We start from the raw sequence: 19,536 nt of genomic DNA, 5'->3' as shown, positions 1-19,536 counted from the left end.
CCGGGCACAGGGGGCACTGGTGGCAGCAGCGAGGAGAAGCTGGAGGAGCTGCAGCTCTTGGCTAGCTGCAACCACCCCAACATCCCCCACTCCGCGCCTCCCTGCGGGGACCGACGGCCGTGCCCGGGATCCCCCCGAGCCTCCTCTTCTGCGGGCTGAGCTGCCCCGGCTCTCCCAGAATCCCAGCCCAGCCATTTCCCACGCGGTGCCGAGGACGGCAGGGGATGCGGGGGGAGCGACGAGGCCGGCGCTCGCATCCTATGACGCAGCCATTCGCGCCGCCCCGTCCTCACCCGGCGCCGGGCGCGGGGACGGGGCGGGTTATCGGAGCCGCAGAAACGACCGAGGGCAGAAGCGCCGGGAAACGAAGGTTCGACGTTTAATCGACGAGCGCGCAGAGCGATCAACGGAAACGACCGCGTTCCCGACCGGCTCCCGTCCGAACGGCGACTCCGGAGGACGGCTCGGCGCCGACGGGGGACGGACGGCCCCGCGCCGCCTTCCCCTGACCGCCCGGCGTCCCCGAGGCACGGGGCGGGCGGCGGCGGGGACGCGGGGTGGCGGAGCGCCGCTTTCCCCCTGCGGAGCCTCGCGCTCCGCCGGCGCCGTCGCAGCAGCGGCCGCCATTGGCAGAGAGCCCGCGCTCGGCTCGCCCCCGCCGCGCTGCCATTGGTCGGGCTGCAGAACGGGGCGGGCGCTGCGCGCGGGGTCCTTTCTGTTGCGGTCGCGCGGTTTTTGCGTCATCACCGCGCGCGTCCCGGCTGGCCCCGACCCGGCTGCCCGCGGCGATGCCTGTCGCCGTGCGCCCGCTCCGTTTCCACGGCCCCTGGCAGCATCTGAATGCGCGTGTGTGCAGAACCGTGCACACGAGTGCAAAGAGGTACTCACACGCACCCCTCTGCATTCACACACACCCATGTGCACGCACCACCCACGAGCGTGCAGCCGTGTGCAAAGCCACGCAGCCACGTGCAAAGCCCCCCATGCTCCCAGCCGTGGTTATGCAGGCACACACGCGCGTGCAGACACGTGTGCAACGCAGCCCTTTTGCACGCTCACACGCAGATGCCGTTGAGGAAACATCCTCGTGCGCGTGCACGCATGCAATCCCACCACTCTGCACCGCCTTTGGCTGTCTGTCCGTCTGTCCGTCCCAGGGTACGTTTGGAGCTGACAGACAGGCTGTCTCAGGAGCAGAGGCGAGCAAACCACGCACCCAGAGCAGCACACAGCCCTGTGAGTTTCGTTCAGCACGCTCACACGGACACTCACACAGGCACCCCTTGCAGGTGCTGGAAACATCCCAGTGATTTTTGTCAGGACGGGATCTCTGAGAAAAGCAGATTTTAGTCGTGATTGCAACGGCGGGCGTCCCACAGGCAGGAGCACCTATGGACACAATGTGACAGTCTGCATACCCTGTTCTTCCCCCCCTTGCCTCCCCCATTTCCGCATTGGCTGTGTACTCCAGGTTCACAATCGTATCAAAGGTTCACATTTGTTAATTACTGGTTAATTTGTTTGTTATCTGCTGTCAGCTCGGAAGATGCCTCAACACTCTTCTTGTTCATACTGATACGGTGATTTTCTTCAGAGTCCTTGTTAAACAAAGGGTACAGAGGGGAGGTGCCCCATCTTCCTCCATACCTTCTTCCCAGAGGCACGTAACAAATTGTCCTTTTAATGTACTCTTGCAGTGTGTGACATCTGTTTTCAATGCTGGCTATACATAAGTTGTTACTGGCCTATATATATGTTTTAAATTATTTAACTTCTCCTCCTTGAATTCTCTATTACTCAGGTCCTGTCTGTCCAGCACCAAAAGCTAGTAGTTTTCCAACATCGAGATTTGTAAAGATACGTATTAACTCTAGCTTGCCTTGGATGCTGTCTCCCACAACATCCTTACAACAAAGCTGAGGAAGTGTGGATAGATGAGTGGACAGTGAGGTGGGTTGAGAACTGGCTGACTGGCAGAGCGCAGAGGGTCGTCGTTGGCGGTGCAGAGTCTGATTGGAGACCTGTAATTAACGCTGCTCCTCAGGGGTTGGTGCTGGGTCCTTGTTCAACATCTTCATCAGTGACCTCGATGAGGGGACGGTGGCCACCCTCAGCAAGTTTGCTGATGTGCGCAAGAACTTCTTTACGGTGAGGTGACGGAGCACTGGAACAGGCTGCCCAGGGAGGTTGTGGAGTCTCCTCCTCTGGAGATATTCAAGACCCGCCTGGATGCCTACCTGTGTGACCTGGTTTAGGGATCCTGCTTTGGCAGGGGGGTTGGACTCGATGATCTCTGGAGGTCCCTTCCAACCCCTACGATTCTGTGATTCTGTGATTCTGTGACCTGATCAGATAAAAATAAGCTTTTAAAATGGAATGTATCAAATAACATTCAACCAGTGGCTCAAGTCCTGCTTGACCAACCAACCAGGTGGCTTTCTGTGATGGTGTCACTGCATCAGCAGACAAAGGAAGAGCCACTGATGTCATCTGTGTAGACTTGAGTAAGGCCTTCTATTACATGTATGAGTATGACATGGTACCTCATAACACCCTTCTCTCCAGATTGGAAAGATAACAATTTGATGGGTGGAGTGTTTGCCGGATGAAGAACGGATTGCGGGACTGAAACCAGAGAGTGACGGTCAGTGGCTCAGTTTCTGAATGGAGATCAGTGACAAGTGATGTGCCTCACAGATCAGAGCAGGGACCAGTAGTCCTTAAGATCTTCATCAGTGACAACAGCACTGAGAGTGAGTGCACTTAAATCAGGTTTGCAGATGACACTGGGCTGAGTGGTGTTGTCATGGTTTTATGATTTCAGTTATCGTTATTCCACATCATCACATCATGGAGTGCACTGGGAGTCTCAGAAGAGAAGAAATGTACTGCAGCTGCAGAAAACTTTGCTGTTCCGTTTCCATTTTCCAGAAAGATAAAATGGACTGGAAGTCGTGAGACCTCCTCTGTTTGCTCTATGGAAGATCAGAGTAAGACCCTCAGTTTTCAGAAAATCTCTCATATATTTGATTGATTAGCTTCAATCCCAATTAACTTGTACTACTGCTATTATAATTAGTAAAATAATTCTCCTCTACAGACTGTTGATGTAGTTTTTTGTCTGTCTGTTTGTTTGTTTGTTTGTTTGTTTGTTTTCTTTCCCTCTTTATTCCCTCTTCCCATTCTCCTCCCCCTCTTATGGACCAGTGGACCTGTGTGCCTGCTGTCCCCCTGTCGTGGATGCAGATAGATCCAGAGATAACCATGACAGGGTCAGAGCATTGTCCCAGCCCATTCCCTTGTGCTGATCCCCCTCCACCAACAAGTGCTGCTCCTGGGGCTGCTTTTGTCACTTCAGTTCTAGGTGTGGGGGTCCTTTAGGACAGCACCAAGACTGTCACCTGCCCCACTGCCACGCCTGAAGTTTGATGTCCCTCTTTCATTGTGGCACCCAAACTGCACCCGGTGTTTGAGGTGAGGCTGTACCGGCACACAGCAGAGCAGGACAATCCCTTCCCTCACCCAGCAGCCAGCAGTGCTGGCCCTGATGCACCCCAGGGGACGGTTGGATCTTTTGGCTGTCAGGGCAAACTGCTGGTTCATGCTCAACTTGACATCAACCAGAACCCCCAGATCCCTTTCCCACAGCTGCTCCTCAGACTTCTGTCCACAGTCCATACACACAGTCAGGGTTGCCCTGTCTGAGATGCAGAATCTAACACTTGCTCTTGTTAAAATCAGTGCAGCTGGTGATTGCTCAGCTCCTCAAGGCCTCTCCAAAACCTTCAGGAAAATTTCAGGCAGCGCATTGTGGATATCTTGTTTTATTAAGCAGATGCTAAGTTAGCATGAACTACATTTAGACACATATTTATACAGCTGGAAATATAAACAAATCAGCATAATTCCTCAGTGGTACTTGCATATATGAAATCATTTATCACAGACAACAATAAAAACAAGTGACTCTAAAGACAGCAAGAACAGCAAATAAACTTATGACAATTCAGAAACATTTGTGAAATGATTTTCCTAACTGAACACATGAGCTCCTTGTTTCTAACACTGAAGATGAGAAGGTTCAGTGTTGGAAGCACCACTGAGTACAGAAGTGCCACTGTCAGATTCAGGGATGGGGAGGATAGGGAACGAGGCTTCACGTAAGCAAAGGTACCAGTGCTGACAAAGAGGGAGAGCACGGCCAAGTGGGGGAGGCACGTGGAGAAGGCTTTGTGTCGTCCCTGCTCAGAGGGCATCCTCAGCACAGCCCTGAAGATCTGCACATAGGAGAAAAGGATGACAGCAAAGCACCCAGATGCTAAAGAGGCACCGACCACAAGAACCCAAATGTCTTTGAGATAGGAGTGTGAGCAGGAGAGATTGAGGAGTTGGGGAATTTCACAGAACAACTGATTGATGGCATTGCCTTGGCAGAGAGGCAGGGAAAATGTGTTGGCAGTGTGCAGCAGGAAATAGAGAACCCCAGTGCCCCAGGCAGCTGCTGCCATGCTGGCACAAGCTCTGCTGTCCATCAAGGTCCTGTAGAGCAGGGGCTTGCAGATGGCAACGTAGCGGTCATAGGACATGATGGTGAGAATGCAATGCTCTGCTGAAAACAAAAACAAAAAGCAAAAGACCTGTGCAGCACATCCTGCATAGGAGATGTCCCTGTTTTCCCAAAGGGCATTGGCCATGGCTTTGGGGAGAGTGGTGGAGATGCAGCCCAGGTCGAGGAGGGCGAGGTTGAGGAGGAGGAAGTCCATGGGGGTGTGCAGGCTGTGGTGGCAGGCTACGGCTGTGCTGATGAGGCCGTTGCCCAGGAGGGCAGCCAGGTAGATGCCCAGCAAGAGCCAGGAGTGCAGGAGCTGCAGCTGCCGCGTGTCTGCCAACGCCAGCAGGAGGAACTCGCTGATGGAGCTGCTGTTGGGCATCTGCAGTTCCTGGGCACGGAGTCCTGTGCACAGTGCAAAAGATAATGACAAGTCAAGACATTATTCAGAGACACTTCTCTCTCCAAACTACAACAGTTTTTCTTTCTCTTTGGAAAATGTTCATTTAACTCCATAACTTGAACTTACTTTCATGAGCTTCACCATCCCTTAAGAAGGAGAAAAAAGTAAGGAGCTCTTACTTTCCTCTCATTTCCCAATCATATCCCAGCCTCCTGGATATTTTCCTCCTATGAGCAATTTCCATGCCTCATCTCTCTACCTTGTCTGCACTCAGAGTGCCCATCCCAACCTCTGTGCACTTACATTTCTGTTAGAGAAAGCTGCCAGTTTTCAGGATTAGTGCATTATTCATCTCAGCAGAAAAAGGCGATAATTTCAGCTGCTGCTGTCCTTTGGGAGGGGAGTGGTTGAAAGCACTTTATGAAATGGTTCTCATAACAGCAGATTGAGAAAGGCACAATTCAGGATGCTCAGGGATGTGTTTGTATTTCACAACTCCTTTCACATTTCTACCCCCAACACTTTCCTCATCCCTAAGAACAGGAAATGGAAAATCCCTGCCTCATCTCTCCACTTGCAAAGTGCTCTTAGAAATACTCTGTGATGCAGTGTATCTGTGATGGCCTTGCCTCAGGCAGCAGCTGTGGCAGCAGAAGGCCCCTGCCCTGCCTTGCCCTGCTAGGGGGCTCGTTCTCCCCACACATCTCCCTGCAGTGCTCTGGGCAGCTCCCCGGGCAGGCTGAGTGCTGAGTGCTGAGTGCTGAGTGCTGAGTGCTGAGTGCTGAGCCTGGCAGGCGGCAGAGTCCCTGCCCCGGCACACAGCCCCTGGGGCACAGCAGCGACCTGCTCTGCAGGACAGCCCTGGGCACCCGGCTGCAGCCCCGGCTGCACAGCCTGCAGCCGTCCTGGGACACGCAGCCCTCAGGGCTGTGCTCTGATGCTGCAGCACGGAAGCCCTCAGCTGGAGCAAGACTTTCTCCACAATAAGGAAACACAGTGTGTTTTCATCCAGATCTGCACTGGGATGTCCCAAATTTAGTGATCCCTCCAGGAAAACGTAGCTGCATTGCCTGTAGCAAAAGGCTTACCTTCTCAAAGACTGTGAGCAACGCTCCTGCAGTGAGCACACAGCCTGCTCTCACTCCATCCAGCTTGTAAGCTCTCTACCTTCTCTTCTCTCCCTCTCATCCACAGGTCATGCTCCCAGCTCTGCTGCATCGCACCCTAGATCTTCTCCTAGGCACAGCTGTCTCTCTACAGCACTGCTCACTTGCAGGAGCTCCCTATGTCCCAGGAGCCCGGCCCAGCTCAGCAGCAGAGGATGTCATTTTCTCTTCCTCACTGCTCTCCCAGGAGATGACCTTGGGGCTCCGGGGCTGGCAGCTCCTGATAGACAACAGGGTCATCTCTGCAAAACAAACTTTGAAGTCAGATAAATTAATCACCTCTAGACAGACTGATTCCAGAAGCATCTTTGGTCCTAACAGATCGTGCTTGCCTAGCAGAGCTGTAAATGCCTCATCTGGAAACCACTGCTCATGGCTCTTAACGAAAAGGACACACAGACAAGCACAGGGATCCTCTGACTTCCCCTGCACAGAGCAGTCATTCAGCTGAGGCAATCAGTGCAGGTGTCTCATCTCCAGATGGAAAAGCCTGGAGTTGAAAAGAGGTTCAGTTCCCCACAGACCCATGGGAGATGGGACTCCTGTTGGTTCAGATCAGATGTGCACAATGAGTTGCCTGCATCTATGAGCTCCTGGTCTTCCTTCAGCAGGGAGTTGCTTGCTCACACAGAGGCACTCGATGATGACCAAGGTGCCTGTGGGGCTCCTAGATGTGGGCAACAGTGCCTTTCACTGATGACACCTTTGTTTTTTCTGGGCTCTCTTTTGAATGGCAGTTCCCTCGGGTCTCCAGCACACCCCCAGCCAGCTGGCAAATGCAGCTCAAGGCCTTCAGGAAATCCATGCCTTGGTGGTGTCAGTGCTCGCTGGACAACTGTGAGCCCCGTCTAGTACCTGTGTGCCACCTTCTGAACACCAGTACCATGGTGTAGATTCAAGGCCCAGCCAGGCTAAATCAAATGATGCTTCTGGCATGGGAAAGTTTCTGAAGTGTGTTTATGTTAATGAGAACAAACACAAACTCAGTGAACTCAACATCTCGATGCATTTGCAGTCCTGGGGTCTTGTTTGGATCACAGAGACATGGTGGGATGGTTCCCACCTCTGCACTGTAGCAGAGGGGGTACAGACTCTTTATGATGGATGGTCAAGGAAGAAAAGGATAGGCTGCTGCCCTCTGTGAGAGTGCACTGAGCTCTGCCTGGGGGTGGCAGAGCAGCCAGCTGAGAACTGATGGAAATGGCTCAAAGAGGAGACCAGCTGCATCTGTTCCTTGCTTCCTGATCAGGAAAAACAAGCGAAAGGGGACCCAAAAAGACAAACAGGAACCTCACATTTTCAGGCCCTTGTCCCACTCAGGAACCTTACTCTCTCCAGTACCCGATGGAAGGAACAGCCCAGCAGAGCATACAACATCCAGAAGATCCCTGGAGAGCGCTGCTGACAGCTTCTTGATCAAGCCATAGAAGAACCAAAGAGGAGAGCTGCTCTGCTGGATCTCATAGTCACCAGCAAGGAGGAAATCGTTGGGAATATGAGTATCAAAGATAGCCTGGGCCGCAGTGTCCATGAGATAGTAGAGATTTCTGAAGGGAGGGCGTAAGACAAATTCATGACTCTAGGCTCACACAAACTCACAACAAGCTCACACCTATGGACATCAGGAGAGATCACCTAGGATTTTTCATACAGGAAGTGTTAACAAGAAGTGGTCACTTGGCAGCAGAAGAAGCTTTGTCCTGGTATGCCTTTTGAGATGAATTTGAAAGCCTAAAGCTCAAACGCGGTTGAATCTGCCCAGGCATATCTAAGAAAATAAGGGCATGTAGAAATACATATGCAGCAAAAGGAAGGCTAGGGTGAATGTGGGCCAAGTAGAATGGGGCAGGGTGCCTGTTATGAAGGGCATGACGGGCATGAAGGGCATGAAGGGCGTGATGAATCCTGTGCTGCATGTCACCATCTAAAAGAAGCTCTGAGAAAAAAGAAAAGAGCTCAGCACCACAGTGTGACTCAGTCAGTGCAAAGACTGAGAGATGTCATGGACAGTTCTGGGCAGGGAAATTCTGGGGGGGGCACCAGGCTCTGTGCAAGACACAAATGGATCTTCTCTTCTTTGTAGCAGTAAGTCCAAAAGATGTTCATTAATGTCAACCAATGGTTTGAAGACCAAAATAGAAATAAAGAAAAGCATACTAACACACTTCTCAACTTCTAATCACCTCATGAGTACTCTCTCATTTTAGGTTGAAAACACCAGTCATTGAGGAGATTTTGTGTCTTTTTCTGTTTTTCTTTTTCTTAAATACAGTTTTTTCTAGATTGGGTTTGCAGGATAGAAATGCCTTCATGTACAGGGACACAGACAGTGGTGCCAGTGCCGATGCCCTGTGACCAATGCCCAGCGTCCACCGCTGCTCTACCCTGCTGCGTATTTGATGTCCCTCATCCTGCAGGTGTCTCCAGCTCTCCAAAATCAATGACCATGGTTCAGGGCATGTTTTCAGCAGGCCATCTGGACACATACTCTTCTCACTTTTCTCCAGATTACCCCATTCCTTGCTCTTTGTTCATTCAAATGCTTCCCAACTATTTGGCTGATCTGTGACCTTCAGGGAGATTATTGCTCTATCTCTCCAAAGTCCGATTGACTCTTTTCTCAACTCCTTAACTCCTTATATGTATATCCTCCTTTCTCTAACACATTTCTTGTACAAATAGTCCCAGTGAAAGACTAATTTTGTTAGATGCAGCTTGGACAAGGCATGCAGTTCATCACTGTGTTTTACTGTTCATTCAATTGAATCGTATTACCTACCATTTGTTGGCTAAAAAAATAAAATAAAATAAAATAAAATAAAATAAAGTAAAGTAAAATAAAATAAAATAAAATAAAATAAAATAAAATAAAATAAAATAAAATAAAATAAAATGGAAATCTTTCATTTCCCATGTGCGGCTGATTCTCTGAGGAAAGAGTTTTTGCAAAGAAGGTTGAACGCTGCACGGGTGACTGCAGAGGAGACGTTTGATGGGAGGAAAAGTGGTCCCATGGGGCCAATGTGAGTAGAAATGGGGGGGGGAAGCTGAGGAGGACATTTCTACACACAGTGACAGGGCAAAGCTCATTAGGGGACATCCTGGATCAATATCAATCGCCAAGTGCTGCTTTAACTTCTTGTTTAAACCCAACTACAAATAAATAAATAAATAGTCTTCATAAATGCCTGTTGTTCTCTTCCTCTTTAAGCTCTTTCGAGATACCTCTCCAGTTTGCTGCACAAGTTCTGAACAGCTGAAGAAGATGACAGGAAGGCACAAGGCACAGGAGGGCTCTTCAGGTTGTAATGGGCCCCACGGGGCATTTGCTGCTGAGTCCATCAACCTCCAGTGCACAGAGAAGATTGCATGAAGTGCTCAAGAAGACCAAGTCAGAAGGAACAGTGAAGTTTCTTGGAGTATTAATGGGCCCCACTGAGGGCCATTGACAAGCCAGCTTCCCCAGGGACTTGTTAGAGCAGATAATGGGAAGCCATGATTACAGGCAGACCAAGGCACTGGGATGGTGGCTGTGATGCTGAGAAAAGCCTCCTTTGTCTTGTGAAGCAGAAAGGCCAAGGCCTGATCCCCAGAGCCTTGGCAGGGAGATCGTGTCCCTCCTGCTGGCTCAGGGCCCTTCCTGGGGCAGTGGGATGGAGGTTTGTCTGATGTCAATGAAAGACCAGGGCACAGCAGTTCCCAGACTCTGCATGGGGTGCAAGGATGTTGTGAGGCCCAAGTCCCATGTGGGCAGTGTGTCTCATCCCAGGATGTGGGATGTGAGAAGGGCCCAGTCTGAACAAACAGTCAATCCCAATGAAACTTTGAACTTCAGATCTCTCAGTTCTGGTGCCCTCCTTAGGACAGTCTCCTGTAGTTTTATGTGCTTTTTGTTCTTTGGTGCCCAGAAGTGCACCCAGTGCTCCAGGTGAAGGTGCAGCAGTGCAGAGCAGAGTAGGACAATCCCTTCCCTCACCCCGCTGGCAATGCCATGCTCAATGCACCCCAGAGGACAGCTGGCCTTCCTGGCTGCCTGGGCACACTGATGACTCATGTTTGATTTGATTTTGACCAGGACCCCCAATCCCTTTCAGTGGGACTGCTCTCCAGTATCTCATTCCCCAGTCAGTGACTATGTTCATTGTTGCCCCTACCCAGGTGCAGAATCAGGTACTTGTTCTTGTTATAATTCATGTGCATTTTGTGCTTACCCATTTCTCTAACTTGTCCACATCTCTCTGAAAGTCCTCTCCACCCTCAATGGAGGAAACATTTCCACCGAATTTGGTGTCATCAGCAAATGTACTCAAAGCATCTTCTAGTCCTGCATGCAAGTCCTTAACAGAAACTTTGAAGAGAAGTGGCCCTCTAATGGAGCCCTGGGGAACCCTGCTTGTGGCCATCCACCAGCCTGATGGAACCCCATTTCATGTAACCCTTTGTGCCCAACCCATTGGTCAACTGCTCACCCATCACATAAAGTTTCCGTCAAGCCCTGTGCAGGTAAATTTGTCCAGAAGAATTATCTAAGTAACAGTATCAAAAACTACGGTGAAATCCTCAAGGGTAACCTCAGCTGGCTTCCTTTGGTCAATTAGATGTGCCATCTTGTCATAAAAGGATATCAATTTTAATAAGACCTTCCTCTAGTGAACTTGTGTTGGCTGTGACCAATGACAGAGTTGTCCTTCAGGTGTTTCTCAGTAACTCCCAGTATCATTTTTTCCAGAATTATACTGAAGTGAGACTGACAGCTCTGTACTTGCCTATGTCCTCTTTCTTGCTCTTGTTAAAAACTGGAACTATGTTTGCCAGTTTCCTGTCATCTGGGAACACCAGAATATGCCACAGATGGAGCTGAGAGGAAGATCTGGCTCTTGTGTTCTGAGCTCATCCATTTGGTCAGCAGAATGACACGACGTGCTCCATGGAGACAGGTGCAAAAAGCACAGTGGGTGCCCCAAGCACAGGCTGTGGTGGCATTTAGGATAGCCAAGAATACCTCCCTTCTGGCCCTCAGCTGATGCTCAGGAAGGAGCTGTCTGCCTCACAGATTTTCCACCACAGTTTACAAGCACGAGCACACAGCTAGGATCACCCCAGGCACCTTGGTCATCCCTGAGTGTGTGTGTGTGAGCAGTGCAGTCCCTGTTGAATAAAGAGCAAGGATTCAGATGAGGGGCTCACACACAGACACCTCACTGTGCACATCTGAACTCAGCTAAGAGGACTCCCAGCTCCCATGGTTCTGTAGGAACTGATCCCATTTCAGCTCCAGGGTTTCCATCAGCTGATGATTTGCCTAATTTTAGGGTTAGGTTGTGATGGTCTGATATTAACAGGACAAAGGGCAATGACTTGAAATGACTTGAAAAAGGGGAGATTTAGTTTATCTGTTAGGGAGAAATTTTCTGCTCAGAATATATGGCACAGGTTGCCCATAGAAGTTTTGTGCCCCATCCCTGGAAGCATTCAAAGTCAGGACTGATGCAATCCTTGGCAGCTTGATCTTGTGATTGACAGCCCTTGCCCATGGTTGGGGGCTTGGAACTAGGTGATCTTTCAAGTCCCCTCCAACCTGAGCAATTCTGTAATTCTGTAATGTTGTGACTGCACTTACTGATCATGAATGGAGGATTTCCAAATTTGGTATTTGCTTCTCCCTTGGTCAGACTTCTTTTCGTACAAATAATGGTGCTTCTGGAAAACAGTGGACATCCTGATTAACTGAGCTGACTTTGAAATATGTTCAGCTGTGATGACCCTACTGCCTTGCAGGAGCTGCCAGCTCAGGAGGGCCATGGATATCTCCATGGAGAGAATGAAATCACATCCTCGGCTGCTGAGCTGGGCCAAGCTCCTGGGACACAGGGAGCTTATAGAGGTGGCAGCACTGCAGGGAAACAGCTGTGCCCAGGAGCAGCTCCTATGCCCCATGCAGCAGGTCTGTGGGCATGATCTGCAAGAGACAGGGAGAGGAAAGAAGGAAGAGAACTAACAGGCTGCGTGGCACGTTGGGCTGTGAGCTCATGGAAGAAGCATTGCTCACAGCCCTTGACAAGGTAAGTCTCTAGCTGAAGGCAATGTATCAGTTTTTATTGCTGGAATCACTAAATTTGGGACATCCCATTTCAGATCAGGATGTAAACACTCAGTGTTTCTTTATCCATCAACTCCAACTGAGGGCTCCATGCTGCAGCATCAGAGCACAGCCCTGAGGGCTGCGTGTCCCAGGACGGCTGCAGGCTGTGCAGCCGGGGCTGCAGCCGGGTGCCCAGGGCTGTCCTGCAGAGCAGGTCCCTGCTGTGCCCCAGGGGCTGTGTGCCGGGGCAGGGACTCTGCCACCTCCCAGGCTCAGCACTCAGTACTCGGCACTCAGCACTCAGCACTCAGCCTTCCAAGGGAGCTGCCCAGGGCGCTGCAGGGAGACGTGTGGGAGGAAGGAGCCCCCCGGCATGACAGGGCAGGGCAGGGTCCTTTTGCTGCCACAGCTGCTGCTTCAGGGGGGTGGATCACAGACACACTGCTTCAAAAGCACAGCCAGGGATCTTTCTATAAGAATAATAAAAGCAGGGATTTTAGGCCAGTTTTTTTCTGTCTGGTTTCTAGAAAAGGGTAAATAACTTCTCAATTTTGAGCACATGAATTGATTATCCTAACTGCAGACACCTTACTCACAGGAAGCTCCCACCTAGAAACACCTTTCTGGGGGGCACCAGGCACCAGACACAAATGGATCTTCTCTTCTTTGTGAAGCTGTAAGTCCAAAAGATGTTCATTAATGTCAATGAAATTGAAACAATGGTTTGAAGACAAAGATAGAAATAAAGAAAAGCATACTAACACACTTCTCAACTTCTAATCACCTCATGAGTCCTCTCTCTTGTTAGGTTGAAAACACTAGTCATTGGGGAGATTTTGTGTCTTTTTCTGTTTTTCTTTTTCTTAAATGCAGTTTTTTTTTTTTTCTAGAATTGTGTTAGCAGGGCACAGATGCCTTCAGGTACAGGGACACAGACAGTGGTGCCAGTGCCGATGCCCTGTGACCAATGCCCAGCGTCCACCGCTGCTCTACCCTGCTGCGTATTTGATGTCCCTCATCCTGCAGGTGTCTCCAGCTCTCCTAAATCAATGACCATGGTTCAGGGCGTGTTTTCAGCAGGCCATCTGGACACATGCTCTTCCCACTGCTCTCCAGATTTCCACATAGGGAGCACATTTCTCATGCTCTTTGTTCACTCAAATGGTTCCCAACTATCTGGTCTTCAGGGAGATTATTGCTCCATCTCTCCAAACTCTGATGGACTCTTTTTTCAACTCCTTAACTGTGATTCTATCTATGCCATCCTTTCTCTGTCTCAGACATTTCTTGTACAAATGTTCCCTGTGAAAGACAAACCTCATTAGATGCAGCATGGACAAGGCATGCAGTTGATTACTGTGTTCTACTGTTCTTTCAATTCCATCATATTTCGTAACATTAGTTTGGAAATAAATAAATAAAGTAAAATAAAATAAAATAAAATAAAATAAAATAAAATAAAATAAAATAAAATAAAATAAAATAAAATAAAATAAAATAAAATAAAATAAAATGGAAATCTTTCCTTGCCCACGTGCAGCTGGTTCTCTGAGGAAAGCCAGTAAGAGTTGGTGCAAAGGAGGTTTAACACTGAGCGGGTGACTGCAGAGCAGAAAAGTGATGTGAGGAAAAGTGGTGCAAGTCCCATGGGGCCAGTGTGAGTAGAAATGGGGTGGGAAAGTTGAAGAAAATATTAGTCCACACAGTGACAGAGCAAAGATCATTAGCGGACATCCTGGGTCAATATCAATTGCCAAGTGCTGCTTTAAATTATTGTTTAAACCCAACTATAAATAAATAAATAAATAGTCTTCATAAATGCCTCTTTTAGATGTCTCCAGATAGCTCTCCAGTTTGCTGCACAAGTTCTGAACACCTGAAGAAGATGACAGGAAGGCACAAGGCACAGGAGGGCTCTTCAGGTTGTAATGGGCCCCAGGGGGCATTTGCTGCTGAGCCCATCAACCTCCAGTGCACAGAGAAGATTGCATGAAGTGCTCAGGAAGACAAAGTCAGAAGGAACAGTGAAGTTTCTTGGAGTATTAATGGGCCCCACTGAGGGCCATTGACAAGCAAGCTTCCCCAGGGACTTGTTAGAGCAGATAATTGGAAGCCATGATTGCAGGCAGACCAAGGCACTGGGATGGTGGCTGTGATGCTGAGAAAAGCCTCCTTTGTCTTGTGAAGCAGAAAGGCCAAGGCCTGATCCCCAGAGCCTTGGCAGGGAGATCGTGTCCCTCCTGCTGGCTCAGGGCCCTTCCTGGGGCAGTGGGATGGAGGTTTGTCTGATGTCAAATGAAAGACCAGGGCACAGCAGCTGCCAGACTCTGCATGGGGTGCAAGGTTGTCGTGAGGCCCAAGTGCCATGTGGGCAGTGTGTCTCATCCCAGGATGTGGGATGTGAGAAGGGCCCAGTCTGAACAAGCAGTCAATCCCAATGAACTTCAGATCTCTCAGTTCTGGTGCCTTCCTTTGGACAGTCTTCAATAGTTTTATGTCCTTTATGTTCTGTGTTGCCCAGTGCTCCAGGTGAGGCTACTGCACACTGCTGACTCACGTTCAATCTGATGTTGACCAGGGCCTCTAATCCTTTTCTGTCAGACTGCTCTTCTGTGTCCCATATCCAGTCAGTGTGTATGTCCTGGGTTGTCGACATGCTCCACGGGGACAGGTGCAAAAAGCACAGTGGGTGCCCCAAGCACAGGGCTGTGGTGGCATTTAGGATGGCCAGGAATATGTCCCTTCTGGCCCTCAGCTGATGCTCAGGAAGGAGCTGTCTGTCTCACAGATTTTCCACCACAGTTCACAAGCACGAGCACACAGCTAGGATCACCCCAGGCACCTTGGTCATCCCTGAGTGTCTATGTGTGAGCGGTCCCTGTTGAATAAAGAGCAAGGATTCAGATGAGGGGCTCACACACAGACACCTCACTGTGCACATCTGAACTCAGCTAAGAGGACTCCCTGCTCCCATGGTTCTGTGAGGAACTGATCCTATTTTAGCCTCAGGTTTTCCATCAGCAGATGAGATGAATAACTCTAGCGTTAGTATGAGATTGTCTGATATTAACAGGACATATAGAAATGGCTTTAAATTAAGAAGGAGTGTCTAAAGTTTGATACTGTAAAGACATTTTTTACACACAGGCACTGGAAAATGTTGCCAAGAGTGGTTGTGGATGCCCCATCCCTGGAGGCATTCAAGGTCAGGTTGGTTGTGATCCTAGGCAGCCTGATCTGGTAGATGGCAACCCTTTAAATGTCTGGGGGGCTAGAACTAGGCGATTTTTAAAGTCTCCTCCACACTATGCCATTCTATGATTCTCTAATATTATGAATTAGAGGTCATGAGCGGCTGTTTCCAGATTTGGCATTTCGTTCTCTCATGGTCAAACATCTTTTACTAAAAACAACCATGCTTGTGGAATCCAGTGGACATGTGGTGATTAACTGAGCTGGCTGTGTAGTACATTCTGCAGCGATGACCATGCTGCCCGTCAGGAGATGTCACCCCTGGAGACCAATGGATGTCTCCATGGAGAGAAGGAAATCATATCCTCTGCTGCTGAGCTGGGCTGGGCTCCTGGGACACAGGGAGCTCATACAAGGGGGCAGCACTGCAGAGGAACAGCTCCTCTGCACAGCACAGCACAGCACAGCAGGGCTGGGGGCATGATCTGCAGGTGACAGAGAGAGGGGAGAAGAAAGAGAGCTTACAGGCTGTGTTGCACGTTAGCAAACTGTGTGCTCACGGAAGGAGCATTGCTCACAGCCCCTGACAAGGTAAGTCTCTGGCTGCAGCAAATGAAGAGGCTTTTCCTGCAGGGATCACTAAATTTGGGACATCCCAGTGCAAAACAGGCTGCATACACTGTTTCTTTATTATGGATAAAGAACAGCTCCAGCTGAGGGTTTCCATGCTGCAGGATCAGAGCACAGCCCAGGGGCTGCAGCCGGGTGCCCAAGGCTGTCCTGCAGAGCAGGTCCCTGCTGTGTCTCAGGGGCTGTGTGCCAGGGTAGGGACTCTGCCGCCTGCCAGGCTCAGCACTCAGCACTCAGCACTCAGCACTCAGCACTCAGCACTCAGCACTCAGCACTCAGCACTCAGCACTCAGCCTGCCCGGGGAGCTGCCCAGGATGCTGCAGGGAGATGTGTGGGGGAAGGAGTCTCCTGGCACAGCAGGGCAGGGCAGGGGCCTTCTGCTGCCACAGCTGCTGCCTGGGGCAAGGGGATCACTGCTTCTTTGCATCCCAGAGAGTTTCCAAGGGCACTTAGCAAGAGGAGAGACAAGACAGGGATTTTCCCATACGTGTCCTTAGAGAAGGAGAATGAGTTGGAGGCAGAATTCTGGAAGGACATGTGAAATATGAACACATCTCTGAGAATCCTAAACTATCTGTTTCTCAGTCTGCAGTTATATGAACAACCTCCCCATGTGCTTTCAGCCTCTTCTCTCCCAAAGGACAGCACCAGCTGAAATTACTGAAATTTTCTGCAGACATGAATAAAGCACTAATCCCGCAAACAGGGAGCTTTCTCTAAGAGAAATTGAAGTGCATAGAGTTTGGGATGGGCACTGTGAGTGCAGAAGGGGTAAAGATATGAGACATGGAAATCACTTGTAAGAATAAAATATCCCAGCAGCTGAGATAAGATCAGAGAATGAGAGGAAAGTAAGAGCTCCTTAAGCTTCTGCTTCTTAAAGTGCAGTAAAGCTCATTAAAATAAACTCACGCTATGGAGTTAAATGAACATTTTCCATACAGATAGAAAAACTTGTATATAATGGTGGGAAGAGTTTCTGTGTGAATGGTCTTGACTTGTCATTATCTTCTGCACTGTGAACAGGACTCCGTGCCCAGGAACTGCAGATGCCCAACAGCAGCTCCATCAGCGAGTTCCTCCTGCTGGCGTTGGCAGACACGCGGCAGCTGCAGCTCCTGCACTCCTGGCTCTTGCTGGGCATCTACCTGGCTGCCCTCCTGGGCAACGGCCTCATCAGCACAGCCGTAGCCTGCCACCACCGCCTGCACACCCCCATGGACTTCTTCCTCCTCAACCTCGCCCTCCTCGACCTGGGCTGCATCTCCACCACTCTCCCCAAAGCCATGGCCAATGCCCTCTGGGGCACCAGAGCCATTTCCTACTCAGGGTGTGTTGCCCAGACCTTTCTGTTTGTCTTCCTGATATCGGCAGAATATTGCATTCTCACCATCATGTCCTATGACCGCTACGTTGCCATCTGCAAGCCCCTGCACTACGGGACCTTGATGGACAGCAGAGCTCGTGCCAGCATGGCAGCAGCTGCCTGGGGCACTGGGGTTCTCTATTCCCTGCTGCACACTGCCAATACATTTTCCCTGCCTCTCTGCCAAGGCAATGCTGTGGATCAGTTGTTCTGTGAAATCCCCCAGATCCTCAAGCTCTCCTGCTCTGGTTCTTACCTCAGGGAAGTTGGACTTATCGTATTTAGTGCGTCTATCTATTTTGCTTGTTTTATTTTCATTGTTGTGTCCTACATGCAGATCTTCAGGGCCGTGCTGAGGATGCCCTCTGAGCAGGGACGGCACAAAGCCTTCCCCACGTGCCTCCCTCACCTGGCCGTGGTCTCCCTGTTTCTCAGCAGTGCCACATTTTCCCATCTGAGGTCCCCATCACTTTCCTCCCCATCCCTGGACCTGGTGGTGTCATTTCTGTACTCGGTGGTGCCTCCAACACTGAACCCCCTCATCTACAGCATGAGGAACCGGCAGCTCAAGGATGCCCTCGAGAATCTATTTATATATATTTTTCTTCAGCATTAATTATGTCTTCATTATGTTCACATGATTACCACAAACTCAAGAAAAGCTGGGAATGGCATCATGTAGTATTTCAACTTTTTCCTCATTTATTTTTTTTAATTCTTACAATAGTTTTTACTCTACATAAATAATATTATTAACCTATATTTCCCACCTACATTTTTTTTTCTTATTTCTGAAAACATTACTGTTCTTCAAGCACTAGGCTTGGATGATATAATATGTATATATATTAGACTATCATCTGTATCTCAGAGAGAGCAGCCCTGCACACAGAGGGGTGCAGGAACCAAGAGCCCAATGCCACACGTTGCAGCAGCCCTGGTGTCTGTGGGGCTGCCCCTCACCGCCCGCTGGGCGCTCCCTCTCTGCTGCCTTGGAGTTGTGGTGCTGCTTCCCTGGAGCCACGGCCATGGACAACAGCAGGACGTGCTCTTTTCAGTGCTGCTCTCTTTGCACCACCTTTGCACTCTGTTCTCCTTTCTCCTTGCACTTGTGTCAGCCCTCAGGATACTTGTAGTGCACATATTAGCATTAAAGCTGATGACTGTGCCTGGACACTGAGTGTCAGTTTCACTGTTATCTAACCAGGAGCTGTGAATCTGGGCACCCCTCCCTCCCTTCGTGTGTGGGGTGTGACACGTTCCCTAATGACAATCCTCCAGGCAGGGGCAGAAGGATGGATGCCTCTCCCAAAGCTGGACTCAGCAATTCACTCATGGGACTGCTCTCTGAAAAGGCCCATTGCTTTGATGGGATTCTCCGTGGACTGAGGGGACAGTTTCACAGTCCCAGGGTAACCTAAGAGGCATGAACGTCTGACCTTTTTGCTTGCAGGATGTCACAGAGCTATTTCAATCAATTTGTGCCCGTGAGAGGGGGCATCAGGTGCATAGGCCCTCTGGACCCAAAATGGGAAGGGAAAAAAAGAAGGGTAGGGATATGGGAACTGGGCCCCAAGAACAGAACAGCTGCAACAATCTAAGGAGGAAAACTTAATTTTACTAAATATGATATCAGAATGCAAGACAACACAATATATAATACAATCTAATTGAAATTGAGGGGGATAAATCAGATAAAATAAGAGAGTCTCTGAAATTGAACATTCCACTTTGAACTGAAGGCGCAAGGCTGGGGAGCACCACAACACTGCCAGGCAGGGAGAGAGGGAGAGATCCTGTGACTTCCCACATGACTTATCTTCCTCTCTGAATGCAAAGTCCCCTGGGAAATGCAGTTCTTCTTCTCTTCTGAGAACCTGATATCCAGAAAGTTGTCAGTCCATGGAACTGGAGCATTAACTCTTTAATTACCTGTGTTTTACATGATGTTATGATGTGGAATACTGATAACAAGAATCATAAAAGCATGACATTCCACCCCTTACTCTACATCACTACATCATGCTTAATATATCTACATATATACAAAAAGAATAATTAAAATGCATTACACACACACGTCTATATAGATATATACACATGGAATTACTGACTGCATTCCGAACATCAAATTCTCTTCTGGTACA

The 19,536-nt window shown here is 49.5% G+C and overlaps 1 protein-coding gene across 1 annotated transcript; it reads left to right on the top strand.

The window, feature by feature from the left end:
* Window positions 1-17,072: 17,072 nt before the first annotated feature.
* LOC116241505 (olfactory receptor 14J1-like) lies at window positions 17,073-18,005 on the top strand. Its single transcript, XM_031612074.2, has one exon. The coding sequence runs from the start codon at window positions 17,073-17,075 to the stop codon at window positions 18,003-18,005; it is 933 nt and encodes a 310-aa protein (XP_031467934.2).
* The last annotated feature ends 1,531 nt before the right edge of the window (window positions 18,006-19,536 follow it).

This window comes from Phasianus colchicus, chromosome 13 (assembly GCF_987193195.1).
Source record: "Phasianus colchicus chromosome 13, bPhaCol1.hap1.1, whole genome shotgun sequence".
In the NCBI taxonomy this organism is placed as follows: Eukaryota; Metazoa; Chordata; class Aves; order Galliformes; family Phasianidae; genus Phasianus; species Phasianus colchicus.
Note: the sequence above shows the minus strand (reverse complement) of the source record. Positions and strands in the feature narration are given on the sequence as shown.